The sequence below is a fragment of the Cornus florida genome, unplaced genomic scaffold (assembly GCF_030987335.1).
Source record: "Cornus florida cultivar Cherokee Brave unplaced genomic scaffold, ASM3098733v1 CherokeeBrave_3.0.0_Hap2_Chr05, whole genome shotgun sequence".
In the NCBI taxonomy this organism is placed as follows: domain Eukaryota; kingdom Viridiplantae; phylum Streptophyta; class Magnoliopsida; order Cornales; family Cornaceae; genus Cornus; species Cornus florida.
In genome coordinates, this window is record NW_026775575.1 from 65,717,117 (window position 1) to 65,737,078 (window position 19,962).

General features: G+C 33.5%; 1 protein-coding gene across 1 annotated transcript; it reads right to left on the reverse strand.

The window, feature by feature from the left end:
- Positions 1-17,961: 17,961 nt before the first annotated feature.
- Positions 17,962-19,143, reverse strand: LOC132309387 (olee1-like protein). Its single transcript, XM_059807702.1, has 2 exons — positions 18,975-19,143; positions 17,962-18,395 (listed from the first exon to the last, which is right to left on the reverse strand). The coding sequence occupies exons 1-2, from the start codon at positions 19,141-19,143 to the stop codon at positions 17,962-17,964; spliced, it is 603 nt and encodes a 200-aa protein (XP_059663685.1).
- Positions 19,144-19,962: the final 819 nt, after the last annotated feature.

Sequence of the window (19,962 nt, forward strand, 5' to 3'; positions counted from 1 at the left end):
TGATATTGGTGGTTGTTAATGTTTCGGTATGCGTGAGGTAGTGGTAAATAAAGATCACTGTAACACCATGATGATATATCAGAGGTGCTAGATTTGCTGAACATCTTTTTAAAAATTTCAGAAGTTGTTATCAAGTCGGAAGGAGGATTTAGTACTGGATTAAGTACTTATTGGAATGACACCGAGTGAGGATAGGAGACTGAATAAATATTCATCAGTAAATTCTTAATCAAGAATTTATTCAAGAGGGTGTGTCATTAGGAGGAATTTGCCGGTGTTGCACATGGAGGAGGAAACTAAGTCTCTTCATTTCCATAAATAATATGGAATTATTTTTTTTAGTCACAATTTGCAACAATTAGCTGTTGCAAGGAAATTGATGACTTATGTAGAGGATGGAAAGATTTCATATTATTTTGAAGTTAGACAAAGAAGTTGGATTGTCATTAACTTGTCTTAAAGAAGCAGGGTGTGTCAAAGACAAGATGGTGAGACCAAACACTTATATAAAGATGAAGTGCATGGTATGGATGGAAATGTCGTAGTTTGTTGACTTTTGTTGAGTTAAAGTCATAGTTGACTATTGATAAATGGAATTACCAATTGACTTTCAATATCGGTAAGTTTATCATAGATCAGTGGTGGATAGATTTAGTTGCAGAATTCGCTTTTGAAGATGCTCCAATTTAAACAATGGGTACAGATGAAAGCTGGTGGTACCGGATTAACGGTACTTTCTGCAGACAAATTGGATGGAGGATGCAAGGACTGAGTTTCACAACTCTTAGTTCTTTATTTATCCTAGTGGAAATATGATGCTTCATGGTATGAAGCAGACGTTTGGAGGACAGGTAGGAGGGGGGACATAGTGATTTTGTCTCCCATTGTAATTTTTATTAGATAGTCGAGATGGACCATTAAAGATCACTAGATCGTTTATAGCTATTCCCTATATTGAAGTGGAAATGAGAGAGCATTTTCCACGGATTTAGTTGAGGGATTGCTGACTTCGCATAAGGGTCATGTTTCTGGATGGGATATTGGTTGACTGATAAGTTAGGTCAGCTTAGTTCTTGTATATTTCGAACTGGTAGGATTTTAGTTCATACGAATAGAATGGATCACGAGACGGTTTAGATAGATAGAAGTGGTAATTCACACTTTATATCAAGTTCCGTCTGCTGGAAGCAATTTTGGAAGTGGATGCTCTTAACAACTGATAAGATATTTAAATCTTTCAGTTCATTGATGAGTTATCAGTTGAATATATAACAGGTGTAATAATAACACTTGTTATTACCAATGTAGTTCAGGAGGTCAATTTTAAATATTGGAGCTGACCCTAGAGAAGGAGTTTAAGGTATTGGAGGAGAGTTAGTAGTTTCTGTAAATAGTGATATGACGGTCGGGAGACTGAGATGGAAATTTATAATTTTTCTTGGTATACCCAAATGGTTAGAAGGTACATCACGATATTAAATGTCAGTTTTGGTGAACAGGTACGGATAGGGACGTGTATATAATTGCCCTAAGTGTAAAACCTACTACAAAGGTGGAAAGTTGATCATCAGATATTATATGAATCTTTAGCCACTTCCTATAACAAATATGGAAGTTGAACTAAACAGGAGTGACGGTCAGTGGGAAGGATCGACATTGATTTGTAATTTCAATTTTTCATATGGAATCCGAGTGGTGGATTGAGAAAGATCGCTTGAGGACATAAATTTGAGTGATGCTTATTTTAAAACTTCATATTAGTTCTATAGTTCAGTGATAGTGGTGTTATAGCATGTGAATGTCCATATTAGTGGATGTAAAGTGCTATTTCGAAGGAACTTTATGAAGATTTTGGAGTAGCAGTTCTACTTCATATCTGTAGACGGAGGAATTAATTAAGAGATTAAATTAGACCATAAAGGATATGTTTGAGGCGTATATCCTAGATTTTCATGGACAGTTGGAAGTGTTTACTTCACTTGTCGGAATTTTGTCTGTGATATTGTTGGCACAAGGAGGTTAGTGTGACAACTTTGGAGGTTTTGTGTCTTTCACAATGCATACCTCTCATTTGTTGATTGGAAATGGAAGTAAGGGTTGTATAATCAGACCTCGACTTCATTTAAAAGTATGTCGGAAAGAGATACTTCCCTTTGTATTGAACTGCGCGCGGTTGGGAGGCGACAGTGGGATGTTGTAAATAGTTGAACTCGTATATTAGAGTTTTTCTATCAGGGAGTAGTTTGCTCGTTTTGTTTTTCATGTAGGAAGAAAGAAGATTTTTGGAGAAAGGTCAATTTTACTTATTACATTGACTTTTAGAGGATTGTGTCTGCTTGGGAATAGGAGGATGTTTTTCACTTACAGTTTCGAAGCATAATTGAAGAAAGTAAGGGTGAATTCCGAGGACGGAATTCCTTTTGTTAGGGGGGAAGAATGTAATACCCCTAATTTTAAAAGGATAGTCTCGTTATTTATTTATTTGTTTTAATTGTATTTTTAATTATTTAATTGATTATTTGACTAATTGCTTATGTGTTTAATTGAATTAGGTATTACTTGATTATTTAATTATGTGTCTATGTATTATTTGTATTTGTTTATGTGTTAATTGTTTAATTAGATTATGTGCATAAATGGTGTTTTGATTAATTGTAAATTAAATGTTTTCTTTTCTTTTATTATTTTATTTTATTTTTCTTTTATGGTTATGGTTAGTAGTAATGGGCCAACCAATTGGGTCCCATGGACTACTTGGATAGGAGGTTGGATGTATATGGATTATTACCCATGGATAGTTGTATATGTATATATATAGATATATATTATATACATATATAAAAAGAAAAGTAATTTATTAATTACTTTTATGGTAACTTGGGTAGTAATATTTAATCTGATGTATATGTTTTATATTTAAATAATAAAAATATACATAGATTTGAAACGTGTTATGTTTTAAGTTACTTTATAATATTATGGTAACTTAAGTATTATTGGATAATCCATTAATAAATAATGGAATATGTATAATTTATTTATTTAATAAACATATACATAAATTATATACGTAAGATATTTTACTTACCTTTTTAATATATATAAAAGGGAAAATAATTTATTAATTACTTTTATGGTAACTTGGGTAGTAATATTTAATCTGATGTATATGTTTTATATTTAAATAATAAAAATATACATAAATTTGATACATGTTATGTTTTAAGTTACTTTATAATATTATGATAACTTAAGTATTATTAGATAATCCATTAATAAATAATGGGATATGTATAATTTATTTATTTAATAAAGATATACATAAATTATATACATAAAATATTTTACTTACCTTTTTAATATATATATATATATTTAAGTTGACTTGGATTGGGGTTATTTTATTTAGTCTATAAATATATAGTTATAGGTTGTAAAAAGGAGTTAGAAATATTCACGTGATATATTCTAGAAAGAGAGAGTTAGAGAGGAAAGGAGGAAAATGAAGGAAGGATGAAAAAAAACCCTATAGAGAGAAGATCAAGGAAGAAGAAGTTTAACTCTCCATCCGAAAGTTTAAGGCAAGTTCTTCTTCTATCTCTTTCCCTTTGATTCGTGTTTCTGTACATGCCTAAGAAATTTCAGGATTTATTAAACACATAAAATTAAATAATTATGCATGTTTAATTGGATTAGAATATAGGTTTTATGAATTTGGTTCATATCTGTTCTTGTATTATGAATTGATAAATGGATGATTTTGTGAATTTTTATATGTTTAAATTATGTATTTTTCATATATGTGGAATGATGGAACGTAGAAACATGCCTTGGATTCCTGAATATTAAATATGAACTATGTTTGGGTTTAAATAAAGTTAAATAGACTCAATCATAATGATGCTTCCTATTTGAATGTTTTAAATAAACAAATAAATTTAATCTTTTAATATGTTTTAGCCATTGAGATTAAATGTGTAGGATGAATTAGACATGGAGAATGCTTATTTGACGGTATAATAAAATATCATTATATGTATAAGATTCAGTTTATGTAAGACAATTGATATAGGAAACTTAAATAAATAATAAGTCAATCATATTTTGTGATAACTTGATATCATATTATCATAGTTATTTCTGAATTGTTTGATGTATTTCCTTAATTGTTACATTAATTGTTGGATTGTGTGGTTTAATGCACCGGTATGGGACGCTGACATTCTAGGGACGGATTAACTTATCAATTAAGTCCAACCTATTTTATATAAGGGAATGGATTAACTAAAATGTTAAGTCCTACTTATATTCAAGTCAGGTCAGCTGAACAAGTTGAATGACTTATGGAGGATTAATTTATATTGAATAGGATGGTTACTAGATTATATATATATAAGTATGGTGCCATGATATGAGTATGAGTCTCAGGATCAGTGGTTAGGGTGCGTATATCGCCAGGGATGTGTAGTTAGATATAGTGTAGTTGTGTACCCTGGTAGGTCTAGGTACTTATGCCCACTATATGCGCGTTTTGCATGTTGCCTACTATTCAGGTTGAGACAACCCTGTAGTCTAGTGAGGTTCCTTTAGTGTGTGTATATATATACGGACTACTTGTTATTGTAGATTGACGAGGATGTATGCGTGTATCGGATCTCTGCTTAGACTATAGTAGAGTAGAACTTGTTTGTGGGTCTGATCTGCTATTATTTATCAGGTGTTCGTCAAGAGTAGAGGTTGTTCGTACTGAGCGGGGATCAATCTACTTCATTCTTCCGATACTACATAGGAGTTCCTTTATGATTCAGTTTCCTGATTTAGACAGTTATTGCTGTCATTTGTTTAGTTTGGATTTTCTAGGGGTCCACACAGTATGGATTCCCGAGTTGTATTTTGGAGGATTAGTTGTATCAGAAGAGTTTCGTAATTAATGAAAATATATTCTGAGGTTTCTTATTAGATTATCATTTTAGTTTCTTGTCAGCATTTTATTTATTCTTCTTTATTCTTTTGTACTCTGTGTTCGTTTATTACTGATTTGTTTTTGATATCTCCGGGTATTCGGGCGTGGGTCTGGCCAACCCGCATTCGTAAATCCGGGGGTATCATAGGCTCCCAGTGGTTGAGAGCTGGCTCTTAACTTGTGAGAGCTTGCTCTCATGCCAAATTATGTACTAGACGTGGTTTGAAGGATTGTTTTGGTATTTTTCGGGTTCCTGGACTGTTTTGGGTTATTAGTAAGGATTCTAAACATTATTTTGTGTTATATTAGAACCCACAATGCATAATTAATGTCTTTAGGCTAATGAATTTAACAGTATGAAAGTTTAAACAATCTTGCATGCTGTTAACGTATAAAGGATATAATTGCTTAATTTTATTCTAGCAATTTAACGGACTGTAATATGATTTTTAAATCTATATTGGTTGCATAACAGGGTCATATACTTATTAGATTTTGTTATGCTTATTATGGATTGTAATTGATGAACAATGACTTTTGTTCTGTCAATTTCATGGATGTATTTTGGATTTTAATTGATGAACTATTAAACTCGGTTCGATCAATTACAATATGATTTTTAAATCTGTATTGGATGCATAATAGGGTCATATACTTATTAGATTTTATTATGCTTATTCTGGACTTTAATTGATGAACCATTTAATACTGTTCTATCAATTACATGGATGTTATTCTAGACTTTAATTGATGAACTATTAAATAATGTTCTATCTGTTATAGGGATGTTATTCTGGATTTTGGCTGATGAATCATTTAAATTCTGTTTTTATCAACTATATGGATTATGTGGATTTTATTTGATGTACTATTTTAAGTGTTGCATCATTTATGGATCATATGTATTATATGCACCGGTATGGGACGGAGGCATATTATGGATGGATTAGATGAAAACGCTAATTCCTACATATTCATACATACGGAATGGATTAACTAAAACAGTTAAATTCTACATGGATTCATGTTTTGTCAACTAAAACAGTTGAACGACATAATGGATATTTGTTTTATATTTTGTATTAGGAAGGATATATATATATATATATATATATATATATATATATATATATATATAATTATGGTACCGCGATATGAGCTTGAGTCTCAGAGTCGATGGTTATGGCACGTATATGCAGTGGATGCATAGCTGGCTATGATAGGTTGAGGTATACCCTTTTAGACTTAGGTACTCATGCCCACTCAGGTGCGTTTTGCATGTTGCCTTCTATTCAGGTTGAGACCCCTTTATAGTCCAGTGAATGTCGCTTAGTGTGGAATGTGGATATATACATATGTATAGACTAGATAGTTATTGTTGAGATATCTAGGTTGTATCTGCGTATCGGGTCTCTATTTGGATTGTAGTTAGAATAAAAGTTGTTCGTGGGCCTGACCCACTATTATTTTTCAGGTATCGGACGGTTTCAGTCTTAGAGCTTGTTCGTGCTAAGCAGAGACGGTCACTCATTCCTCCGCCTGCGTATGATTACTTTTTATTATTTTAGTTTTGGATTTTGTTTCCGTACTTTATTTTCTATTGTGTTTTGTTAGGGGTCCACTAGATGGATTACCGAGTTGTACGGATATTGGAAAGGTTGGATTTTTATTAGTTTTAACTTTTGAGGATTTTAATATTTAGTATTCTTTTTAGCCTTTATTATTTTATTCTTAATTCTTTTTGTATTCCTGCTTGTTTACATACTTAATTGTCTGGTATCACTCGAATCTGTGGTCGGACTTGATCACTAGTGGCTCTAGAATCGAGGGGTATCTGATCGACGGATCGATTACAATTATAAATCAACCCTTTTGCAATAGCACAAATCATTGTAAAATAGGGCTATTGGTTGGGTAAGTCGAACCACTGGGACTGCCCGTTTTTAGAATGATGATGGGGTGCAGAGGTTTGTGAGAGTTGTCACTAAAATTATGAATTGAAAAATGCATAAAACAGTAATGCTAAGAAGTAGAGAGGCAAAGACAATTACAAAGGGGACTAGGGAAGTGAATCCGCACTAAACCCTGAACACATGTTGGATCAAGACTACATTGGGGATAGACAATATATATATGATGGTCAAGAATTATACAGCAACACATGATTGCCTTATAATCATCAAGAAGTTTATTAAATCAAAACAAGAATGATCCATCAAAAGTTTATACATTTGAACTACCTAAACTAGGGTGTAGCACCAAACATACTATCTTAAGCAAAAGATCGTTAAGTTTTTAATCAAATGATAAAGCATATGAAGTTAGGAATCAAGTATAAACCATCAAAGGGAATACCTAAGCAATGGAATATCAAGTTACTCTATCAACATGCCATGAAAACCATTTATAATCTTATTTCCATTGTCACCATGAAAATGCAAGCATTATGATTAATATAAGAACCATCTAAGACAAGATAATTAACTTACATCAATCATTTATAAACATTATAATTCATTACAAGAAGTAATATGCTTTAGATTATGAAAAGATCAAAAATTATACATTATTGTCCCCAAAATAGAGCCTAATCTAGTACATGATTACAAGGGGAGGCTTCATCACCTCCCTAAATGGAGGTTTAGTTACCTATTACTGCAAGGAATGAAGAGGATAAAGAAAAAGAACTCTTCATTGTTGCACCTTAAGCTCCAAGAACACCCAAAACCTCTCAACCCTCTTTTTCTCTCTAAAATTTTTCAAGAAGGAGATATATATCAAAAATAAGCCTCCCCTCCTTTATCTACCCAAAATCTACTCTTCATCCACACCCCATCACGAGTTCCAACCACCCTAGAGCCATTAGAACCATAGAAAATGCATAGGAGACAAGAATCAGCTCGAATTTAGGAGCAGGTGACCTGCTATCTGCATAATGGTGGGCGCCCGCGGGCTTTCAACCTCGAAGATGGCTACTGACATGTTTGGCGGGCGCCTGCGGTGGCGCGGCGGGCGCCCGTGGGAGCTCGGCAGGGCCCGCGAGCCTGTGGCGGGGCCCCGCGAAACTAGGCAGAGAGTTGAGGAGTTGGCGGGTGCCCGCGGGGCCTTGTGGCTGCAACTTCATCAAGGCTTCTTGTAAGCTTCTTCGAGCCTGAGCGTTGACGCGGTCTCCACTTTGAACACTAAGCCACGAACTCCATGCATATGAGGACTCAAGAGGCCTGCCCAAAAGATGGCTCCCCGGCAACGGCGCACCTACTTCAACAAGAGATTGATGTCAAAACTGCTTCTTTAATCATAATCGGGGAAACCGACCTGAAACAAGACAAAAGTACACAAGTAAAGTAAAACTGTACATTATACTTCATTAATGGACCTAACTCAAGCAAGAAAGAGCGCTTGAATATGCAATATTCGGCGCTTATCAGTTGTGATACCCCTCGGATCCGAGACACGGGTTGATTAGGCCCAGGCTCAAACCCGAGGGAATATCAAACAATTAAAGTATTTTAAAACGAACACAGATGACAAAAAGAACAATAAAGATAGAATAAAACTGCAAGGAAAAAAAAATAATAAAATCCTCCATGTGTAACTGAAAATTGAAACTCCAATCCTTCAAAACTTCAAAGTTACAACTTGGGAATCCACTGATGGACCCCTAACTAAAATTCAACTGAGACTGAAACTGAAAATAGATAATACTAGAAACATCGGGGGAAGTCCTACGTAATCCGATGAAAGTGAGACTGTCCTCGACAAGCACGATCAAGCTCTAAGGCTGGAACCGTCCTGTACCTGAAAAGAATAATAAAAGAGTGGGTCAGACCCACGAGCAAGTTCTAATCTAACTGCAATCCATACAGTGACCCGATACGCAGATACACCGTAGACACCTCACAATATCTATCTAGTTCATACGTATAAATATATCCACACTAAGGGACATTCACTAGTCTATAATAGGGGTCTCAACCTGAATAGAAGGCAACATGCGAATATGCACCCAAAGGTGGGCATGAGTACCTAGACCTAACAGGGTACACCTCAACCTATTATAACCAGCTACGCATCCACTGCATATACGCACCCTAACCAACGAGTCGGAGACTCAAGCTCAACTCGTGATACCATAAACACATATATAAAGTCCGTCCAAATCCAGGGTAAGCAGTTCAACTATTTATTAAACTGACTTACAATAAACCAACTAGTTAGTCACTCAACTTATTCAGTTGATATGGCTTAACTACCATCCGTTAATCCAGGAAGTCATCCAATTTGGTTACAGCTGACCTGATTTAGTCACAATTAGGATTCGATATCTTACAATCCATTCCATTAATCCATTAGGTTAGGTTTTAGCGTTTTGAAGCTAAACCATCCCTAGTATGCCACCGTCCCATACCGGTGCATATAATCCTCCATATCAATGCCAATTACAATATAGAAATCATAATTTAGTAATTTACATTCCAAAACATTATCCAAATAATTGCAAGAAGATATTTGATGTTCTAGCAATTAAAAATCCAAACGATAATTCATATCATTGCAGAAAGTATTTACTATTTCAACAATTAACCTCCAAAGCATGCATAGGTCAACTTCAATACATCAATGACCCTATAATGTATTTAGAACAATTTATAAACGTATTAGATCCCACTGGAATGCTCAAAAATAAGCTTGAGCAATTAAGTCTTCTTCCATCCCTTAATCGTGTACAATGTGCATAAATTTTATACAGTTTGTTCTATTAATTTAGAGGTAAACTTTAATCAATTAAAAGTCCTATTAATACCCAAAGTTAACTTCTTAATCACTATGGCAAGTCCCAATATATATTTTTTTAAACAGTTCAAACACACAACAGCTTCAAACAGTGCATTAAACACCTTCCGGAAGCAAACTGAGCGAGAACAGGTTATAAACAAAGGTGGAGCCGGCTCCAATTTTTATTGGAGCCTGCTCTACTTGGGTAGAGCCGGCTCTACACCTCCTAGAGCCGGCTCTACACTAGGGGGGAGCCGGCTCCCTCCTCCATGAAGCCGGCTCTCTCCCTCTCTGAGAGCCGTCTGTCCGTCTGTGACTTCTGCGACCTTCTTCTTCAACGCCGGCCGCTTCCCATCCGTTTTATTTAGTTTTAGACTGTTCCCAAGGGTCCTAACTATGTCCAGTATAATCCCCATGGAGTGTTTACAACAGTTGAAATCAAAAACAAAAACTACAAGTTCCACAGACAAATCATGCTTAGGAAAACAACTACTGTAATGAACTTTAAAAAACCATCACCGAATTTATTCAAGGCAAAGATAAGGTTAAATTGACATATAAAAACATGCTTAATTCAATTATTGATCCATTAAAACCCTAGAGTATATCTAGGTGCACAGAACACAGGCCAACGGGAAGGAGGAAGAAAAGAACTTGCCAGAAGTTTTGGACTCAAAACTTGTCGCCGTCTTCCCAACTTCCGGTAACCACTGCAACACTGTCTAGCCTCCTAATACCTCTGCCCTTCCCTTCTCCTAGGTCCAACCCTGAAATCCCCATCGAATCCCACACCAAACAAAATCTGTTCTCTCAAAACCTCACTCTGTATCTCTCTGTTTTATGTTACGCGAGTAGAGTCTTTTTTTTTCCAATCCTTAATACCAAGAAGCATGTATATATATAGGCGTACAAATCCCAAACCCTAATCCTTGTTTAATAGAGACAGAGCCCTCCTTGGCCCATAAACCGACCTATGATATATACATTGCCGGCTATAAACTGAAACCCTAATACAACTATATGTGTCCCATATAGTCCCGTGAAAACTAAATTAAATAAAACAAATAAATTTACCACTTAAATAATTAACTATAATTAAATAAATTAAATCAAAACAATTAACTCAATTAAATTAAAACAATTAAATCAATTTACTAATTAAAACACTTAAACACTTAAACAATCAAATTAATTCAACTAATCACTCATAATCAAATAAAATGCAGTTAAATTAAATTAAAACAATTAAATCCATTTACTAATTAAAACACTTAAACACTTAAATAATCAATTTACTAATTACAACACTTAAACAATTAAATAATCAAATTAATTCAACTAATCACACATAATCAAATAAAATGCAATTAACTACTAAATTAAAATCCCCGGGATATCCTTTTTAAAATTAGGGGTATTACATCAGTATCACAGGTTATAGATCCCTTTAATGTTTGCATATATTAACGAGGAAATTTTTCAACTTTAACGAGAGACAAATTTCTTTGTCAATAATAGAGCTTTTAAGGGACACTTTTTGTCCCGTGAATAAGCAATAAAATTTCCCGCTGCCATCTCCCAAAATTTCCCACTCCAGCTCCACTCACAGCCTACTAAAGCCGGTTCAAAAAAATATATAGAAAAATAAATAACTAAAAATAAGTTCACACACACTTTCTCTTTCTCATTTCCAGACGAAACCCCTCCATCTCTCATGCCCACGAAACCACCGCTCAAATCTGTGAAATTCGCTTCGCTCAAACATTCCAACCTACTTGGTTTCTCAATTTTTACTGATTTCTTTTGTCTCCACCAAAGCCCTAATTTCATTGCCATAGATCTTAATCTTTGAGGGTGCATTCATCAAACAAATCAAAGGCCTAATTCTTAATCTTTGAGAGTGCATTCATCAAACAAATCAAAGCCATAGTCCTTAAACTTTGGTTGATTATTTCGTTTCAGATCAAAGGTGAGAAAGAGGATTTCATTGCCCTAATCCCATCCTTCCTTCCTGCAGCAGTATCCGGCCGTTTCTCACCGTGGTCGACCTCTAGGGGGAGATAACCGATCACTCTCGGGTAAGTACTATTGTTTCTTGTCTACTCTCAGTTGTTCATCAGTTGCCAGTTAATTAATTTAGGACATGTTTATAATTTTCTGATGTGAGTTGCTCTGTTTTGAGTGTTTATTGTTCGATTTGGAGAGTTTTGTGGTTAGTTAAGATTTATTGGGTATGTGGGTTGCTCTTAATTAGAACCATGGATGCGTGGGTGTACATGACGGTTGTAAGTGTAGCCACCAGCCACTGTAAGAAGGCGATGAAGTTGGGAATCAAGATCTTCCACAGAGGCTTTAATTCATCCAAATGGATTGTGTTTGAATCTCTCTTCTCTTCCTCTTCCTTCTCAATTTCTCTTCTCACCCATTTATTGCAAATTGAAACTGTAAACAATTTCTCTCTCTCTCTCTCTCTCTCTCTATATATATATATATATATATATATATATATATATATATATATGGAAACAACAAGACAGGTGTGAAGATGGCGAGGATAAAGTTGTTGAGGAACAAGGGGGAGGCGGTGGTGAAGCAGATGAGGTGAGACATTGCTTTGCTTCTTCAGTCTGGTCAGGTGCTCACATTTGGGTATTTTTTATTTTTTATTTTCTAATAATGAGATTAGCCCATTTTTTTCTTACACCTACATTGATCGTTGATTTAATTTTCCTACTTTTCCTTTAGTTGTTTGTTATGATCTCCAATGGGTATTGCCTTGTGAAATGAAAATTGAATTTCTCAGCTGGAAATTGGTTTGTGGGACTCTAAAAGCAGTGATTTTGGCTACCCATCTTTTCTTACACCTACATTAATAATTGATTTGATTTTCGTTCTTTGTCTTTGCTTGTTTGTTATGATCTCCAATGGGTATTCCCTTGTGAAATGAAAAACTCATGAAAATTGGATTTCCTTGCTTGAAATTAGTTGTTTATGGACTTTTAATTTTAATTTTATACACACAAACCTGTGAATAACTATTTAGGAAAAAAAACCTGTGAATAACTCTTTATTATAACTGTTGATTATAAATTATAATTCTATAATTCTGAATTTTTATCTTTTAATTTTGACAATGAAGAGTTCAACGTTTCAAAATTAATTGTGATATTTTCTTCTTGTTTTTTAAAGTGTGTTGTATATTCCTCTTTATATTGATTCCAAAAACTAACTTGTTAATAATAAAAAAACTAACTTATTTAAATTTTCAATTTTTTTGCCCCACCATTACATTAACCTGTGGTCAATATTTTCACAATTTATCAATGACTTTTTAATCCCGTGTGTTTGAGCAAACAGAAAAACTCTGAACACCTAATGGATCACATGTATTCCAATATACATATATATATGCTTGTGTATATGCAATTTAAGAAAAGGCACTTTTGAATATACCACTAAATTAATTTTTGTAGTAGAAAAGAATACACCAATAAACAAAATGGTGGGATCTCAACGACACTAATTTTCGCTACTCAGTTCTATATTGAAGAAATTATCATATATCATCCTTATATATATATAAGTCCAACTTTTATCATTTCCAAAAAGATATCCAACTTTTGGTCAATTACTTAAATATTTAATTTCCTTTTCAAATTTGATAATTATGATGCTTTTGATCAAGATGATGATATAATCGAATGGTAGTTATATTAGTTAAAACTAGTTATTCTGTTTTTTCCTTCTTCCTTTGGGGACTGTGTGTGTTTGTGCCTTGTGAGGGCTTTGAGTTTTTGAGCTGGTTCTGTCCTGTTTTCTTTAGGGTCCTTGTGTGTTAAGTTGGTGAGGGCAACCACATTTATGTTGGTTTCTTCATATGCTTTGTGTGATCTTTGTGTGAGGGTATGCCCTCATTAATTTCCCTTGTACTATATTGTTCATTTAATAGAAAATTTCCTCCATTTAGGGAAAAAAAAATTTACAAACCAAAAGAAAGAAGTGATAAATAAATTCTCCGTTTTTATTTCTTTTAATATTTGCTCTCTTTTTCTTTGAAGTATCAGGTTGTATAGTGCTCTAACCTTGTCTATGATAATTCCTATTGACCCCACTTGACTCCACCCCATAAAGCTTCGATGGGTCACAAATCTCTAGACATCAACTTACTAACATTGATATACTTCGTTCCAAATATGGTGTTTCTATTTGGGCTAAATTTGAATTGCATATAATTGATGAATCTGATGATGACTCTCTGCAAATGAGCTTTTATTCAGTCACACAGTTTAATTACACTAAATATAAAATTTTCAACCATAACTTCACTACTTGTTTATTTGTCATCTGTATTATGTGTCTGTTTATATATATATATATATCGATGTTAATTGATTCATTGCATCTTATGTATCTCTTATAACTATATAACACTGGACTTTTTGTTTTTATAAATAGATCATTCTCATTATGAAAGCATTGGAGGAAATTGAAGAGGGAAAAAGATAGTCAAATTTTAGCATGCGTGGTCCCACAAAAGTAAGTAAAAAACACATTTATTTAATTTTTTTTTTGATGACTTATATTAACTTGTAATGGTTTGTTTTCTTTTCTTATCTTGCATGTGTTGTAATGGTTTGTTTTCTTTTCTTATAATGCATGTGTTGTTCCTAAAGTCCTCCAAAATGGGTCCAAAAAAGAGAGGAAGGGAGCGAAATGTTACTGTGACTACATTAAGGAATCAAGGAAATGAGGGGATTAATATATCAGAGCGAGATTCAAACGCTCTCCACAAAAGTAAGTAAAAAACACATTTGTTTTCTTTTCTTAGTCATTGATCAGTTTCACAAAGCAAAACACACTGTTATATTGTTTATCAACCTTGCAAGCATTGGAAGCTCTAAAATTAGTACTAAATGATTTGTTTCACAATATGAAACACACAGTTAAATAGTTTGTAAAAACCTGCAGTGGAATTAAGCTCCAAAATTAGTAATTCTGCTTTGTGATATTAACGTTCCAATATGATGAACTAAAGTATGGACATGTGGATTGTATGTTTCTTTTTGGGGTTTTTTTTATTGTTGGCTTTTCAAAGAGTGGGACTCCATTTTTTATGTTCATACCTTGGTAAATGTTTTAGAGAATATGAAATAGAAAACTAGCATTTTATTGTGTATATGTACTTGGGATATAATGGGGACACAACAACAGTCATTTTGCACTTCTACCTTGCGTCTCTTTAGTTCTATTTTAATTCTTCGTATATATTTTCTCTACTAGTAGTTCATGACTTCATATACATTATTATCATACTAGAATTAAGACTTTTGTGATGCAGGTACATACTTGGATTTTATACCATGGATAACAAGGTGGAGGAAGTGTGAAAAATTGGAAGTCAACTTGTGCCAGAAATTAATGAACAATGTGAAGATTGACATATTGATCTATTTTTGGCAAATATTGGATTTTCTTTTTAATTTTGGCACATTGAACAATGATGAATTGTAAAATTTCTTACTCTTTTGGTATGTTTAATGGTGAATTTAAATATGGAATGTTTTGGGAATTGGCATTGAAGTGCAATTTTTTAGCATTTTATATTATTATTTAGTTAAAATTGTGGCTAGGATATATTTGTGAATGATTGGCTAGCAGGGTGCATTTATTATACAAATATATAAATATATATATATAGCTATATACAGGGGGCTTTAGAACTTGTAAATAAAAAATGTAGATATATTGACGAGAGGCCAAATGTGTCATTACATTAATTATTAACGAGAGGCTAAATAACTCGTACATTAATTATTAATGAGAGGCTAAATAACTCTTACATTAATTATTAATGAGATGCCATCTATCTCGTAAATTAATTATTAACAAAAGGCCATTAGTCTAGTAAATTAATTATTAATGAGAGGCTAGTAATCTCGTGAGAGTTTTAGATTTGTCATGCTTACTCTTTTACGAGTGTTATTATTTCCCGTAGAAAGTTGAGAGTATTTACAAGACCATAATAAACGAGGGGTTCAGAAGTCCTGTGAAATGGTTTTCACGGGAGGTCTAGCCACTCGTAAAAGACCCCCCCCTTTTTTTTTTTTTTTTTTTTTTTTTTTTTTTTTTTTTGTAGTGTAACACCACAACTCTAAACTCACTATGTATTTAAGTGTGTGTTCTAGAAAGATGTCAGAAAAATCAATTCTGATTTTCTGCAAAAATAATCTTCCTAACGTTTTGAATAATATCTGAACAATAATGTAAAAGTCGTGAATAAACCAATGTATATGACATGGTTTATATGGAGGTTGGCAAAGTCCTATTCCTTCTGAAAATAAAGAAAATTTCGTGCATAGGACTTAGAAAGAAAGTTGGATTGAAAATGAATTAAACAGAACAAGGTAACTGGAATCCTTTTGCAATCTGGACATGTGAAACCGGTTCCCAATCTTGGTACCGTTTTCCAAAGGACAGAGAGTTGTTCTCGAATATAGCTTCTGGAACTGGTTCTCAAATTTAGGTACCAGTTCCCATTTGACAGAATCCAATATTAACTTGGAAATTCTATATTTTTGGAACTCTGAAAATATACCATGTGTATCAATGTGTCCTAAGTGGGAAACGATGTCCTAATCGTTATTTTTTCTTTTTTGATGGTCAACAGTACTTTCTTTTTCTGAACAAATTTCCAATTCTGCAGTCGATGTCAAGTCGGATATGGTAACTGAAATTACAACTCGACTAGAACTTGTTTTGTTACCGAAATATGCCAATTTACAAAAATATATCTCACACAAGTTTCCATAAATCCTCTTCTACACAACACATAATCAACCTCATCAAGAATTGCATCAGATGCAGATTAGCTTCTATCAAGTTGAGAAGCACAGCTGAGCTCAGACAAGTTGATAAATCTGAAGACTTGGTGCACTTATTTAACCAGGCTGTTCAATAGCTCATGGTCATCTCTTGTTAGCCGGATAGGATTCTTGTTGCTTGTTAGGCTCATCTACTGTGATGGCTCTTGGTTGCGCCTAGTGGTGCTTTGTTGTGTTTTTTTCTCGTCTCTTTTCCTTTGTACACTCTCTTTATTCAATACAGGCTTACCAGTTATCCCTAAAAAAAAAAATTTTTTTTTCCATAATTTATGTTATATTTATAATGTGAAATGCCAAAAATATGAATGAGTTGTATAATATGTTAGATGCTTAACATACTAGTAGAAAAATTCTATAATGGTACGAAGTAGAAGGTGAAATTAGACCTTTTATCTCACAATCATTTCATTTTCAACAATTAAATTTCAAGAAAGCTATAGGTACGATGTTGGTTTAGATTATGAATGATGAATGAGGTAAAAATTGAGAGTAACAGAAAAATCAAGAGTTGTAACTATTAAAGTAATTAAAAGTGTATATTAAAAAAAGAAAGAAAAAAATATAAAATAAAATTTCTATATACTTTTAATAGCAAGTTATTCATGAACACTTTAACAAATTAACTAGGACATTTTGAATGTTTAACAAACTTTGCATTTGTAGTAAAATTAAAATACTTATTTTATTTTTATTTATTTTTAAACTTATATTTAATCACGCACGTGTTTTTTCCTAATATATATAAGAAGCACTTATGTAGGCAACATTAAACTAAAGGCTAGCTTCATGAGGATTGATAATGGCGAATTATGCTCGTTATTTTAAATTAATCACATTCAATTTATATATGCATTTCTATTATGATTTATGAACCCTTAATTTGTCCATAAAAGCAAATTATATGCATATTTACTTTCAAGTTTCATTAATATTTTCCTGTAATTATTAATGAACTTATACATACCACTATCCACATATATACTACAGACCTTACGATATATGAAAATTAAGGCACTTGATTAATTTACTCATTCATCGCAATACATGAAAATACATATAATTCATCAATTGCTCTCCAATTAATTGTGGCCCTTCAAAGGAAAATTAAGGCCAAAACATTCATATAATGGATTTATCAACTCAAGTACTTGTTGTCATTATAATTGCAAATATAGCAATTAAATTACTATGAACGTTGATACATGCAAGAGAAGTGGATTGTTATTAAGTTATGCAAATTCCAAATACATTATACATGCAAGAGAAGTGGATTGTTATTAAGTTATGCAAATACCAAATACATTATACATGCATGGAATTAATGTGGCTAGCTTATTTAATTTAATTATCAGCAGGTAGTGCAAGTTCTTCAAGAGTAGATCCTTCAGGAGCAGGTACTACAGTAGCAGATCCTTCATTAGCAGGTGGATCTTCAGCAGCGACATCCTCATCAGGATCACCAGGGTAGATACCCAACTCCTCGAGCGCTTTGGTGCACTCGGCGTCGGGGTCCTTCTTCATGAAGCCGATGTAGTTAGCGTAGCGAATATCGGTGTTTGATTCAATATCTGTAAGAAAAACTGGGGCTGTTTCGTCCATGGCTTCACCGCAGGTGTTAGGTTGGGGGCTTGTCGCCACCTTCACCTCACAAACCTCATCACCGTGATCTCCTTCGGCCTTTAGACAATAGCTCCCATCTTTGCCAGTTTTTCCGTTAACGGAGTACGTCACATTTCCAGTCACCGGATTTGTGCAAAGCAAGGCCACATCCACACCTGCACAATCGAGGGGAAAAGAAACCTTAATATTCTTGCAATATTTATGACATGATATTACCAACTACTAAAAATAGTAATGGTAAAAACAAATACATTTTAAACTTTGCTATTTCAGCTCAAGTCTTCCGTCAAACACTTTGCATATCTGAGATGCCCCACTATGGATGCAAAGTGTCAACTCTTCTGCCTAAATATAATTTTCCATACATCCGGATCACTTGTGCAAAAAGACCTTGCATTAACTTTCTATGTATTGCGGTAGTTTTTATATCTTCATTGCGTGCACTCATTGAATAACAAGTAGTGTTAGAACATATATATATATATATATGGTTAATATAAGATGAATTAATTTGATTAAAAGAGGAGGAGTTATTTGTCTGAAAGGTAGATCACAAAAAGGCGGACCAAAGCTTATATAAGATGAATTAATTAAAAACGACTTTAAAAAATTAGATTTAATTAGAAGACATGGTTTATACATAGGAAATAATAGAAAAGAAATTTAGTTTGCCAACCTCATGGGTATGGGACAAAGCCAAGAATGATGATGATAAATATGATGATTTTAATTACCTTCAAGGAATTGACTCAATTTGGTGACGAACTGGACGCGACATGGGTCACAGTAAACCTTGCCTTCGACGGTGAACTTGCTGTCTTTTTTGTCGCCGGCGGCAGTGGCATATCCAGACAGGGCCAAGAGGCAGAGGGCATAGGCCACGAGTGCTACAACTTTTGCCATTTTCACTTCACTTGGTGCGTATTGGAATTGGAGGGTATCGAAACAACTTAAATAGAAGGAAGAACTGAGAGAGAATAAGAGAAAGAGAGGTTGAGCGGTTATTTCTGCGCGGTATTACATGGCAGAACTTTATGATGACTGAGTTTGAGCTGTTATTTGATGGCAGAATTTTATGTCTTCCACTGATAAATGCTTTAAACAACCTTCCAACTTGGCAGCTCCTTCATTACACTTGCCTCTTCTCCAACATCTTTCATGCTTTGACAAACCAAGATGAGAAAAAATAATCAACAATCCGATTATGAGTTTCATGACTGGATTCATCATGTTTAATCAACAATTCTGGATCTGAGTTTTATATATATATATATATGTATTTGTGTGTGTATGTGAATATATATATATGCACACCTGACACCTTGGGTCTGCGGATGTTTTATGAATTCAAAACTTGATTGCTAGTTTCTAAATTGGCGATACTCTTGATTTTTTTTAATTTTTTTTTTAAGAATCTACCAATCACCAAAAAATATAGTTAAAAATCTATTTAACATGTAATTGATTTTACAATTTACACAATAAATATTTTACATCTAAACTAGCAGATTACGTTTTCCAAAAGAAGCTACCAACCCGACTTTACCACGTTGCAATTTGAGTGAAATGAAGCCCCGTTTGTTTGGAAGTAAAAGGATTTTTAAAAAAAAAAAAAAAATTAGAGTTTTTTGATGTTTAGTTGCCTAAAATGCAAGTTAAATATTTTCTCAAGTTTCTATAAGAATGATATCCCTCAAATATTTTTGGTAAGTTAGTTTACAA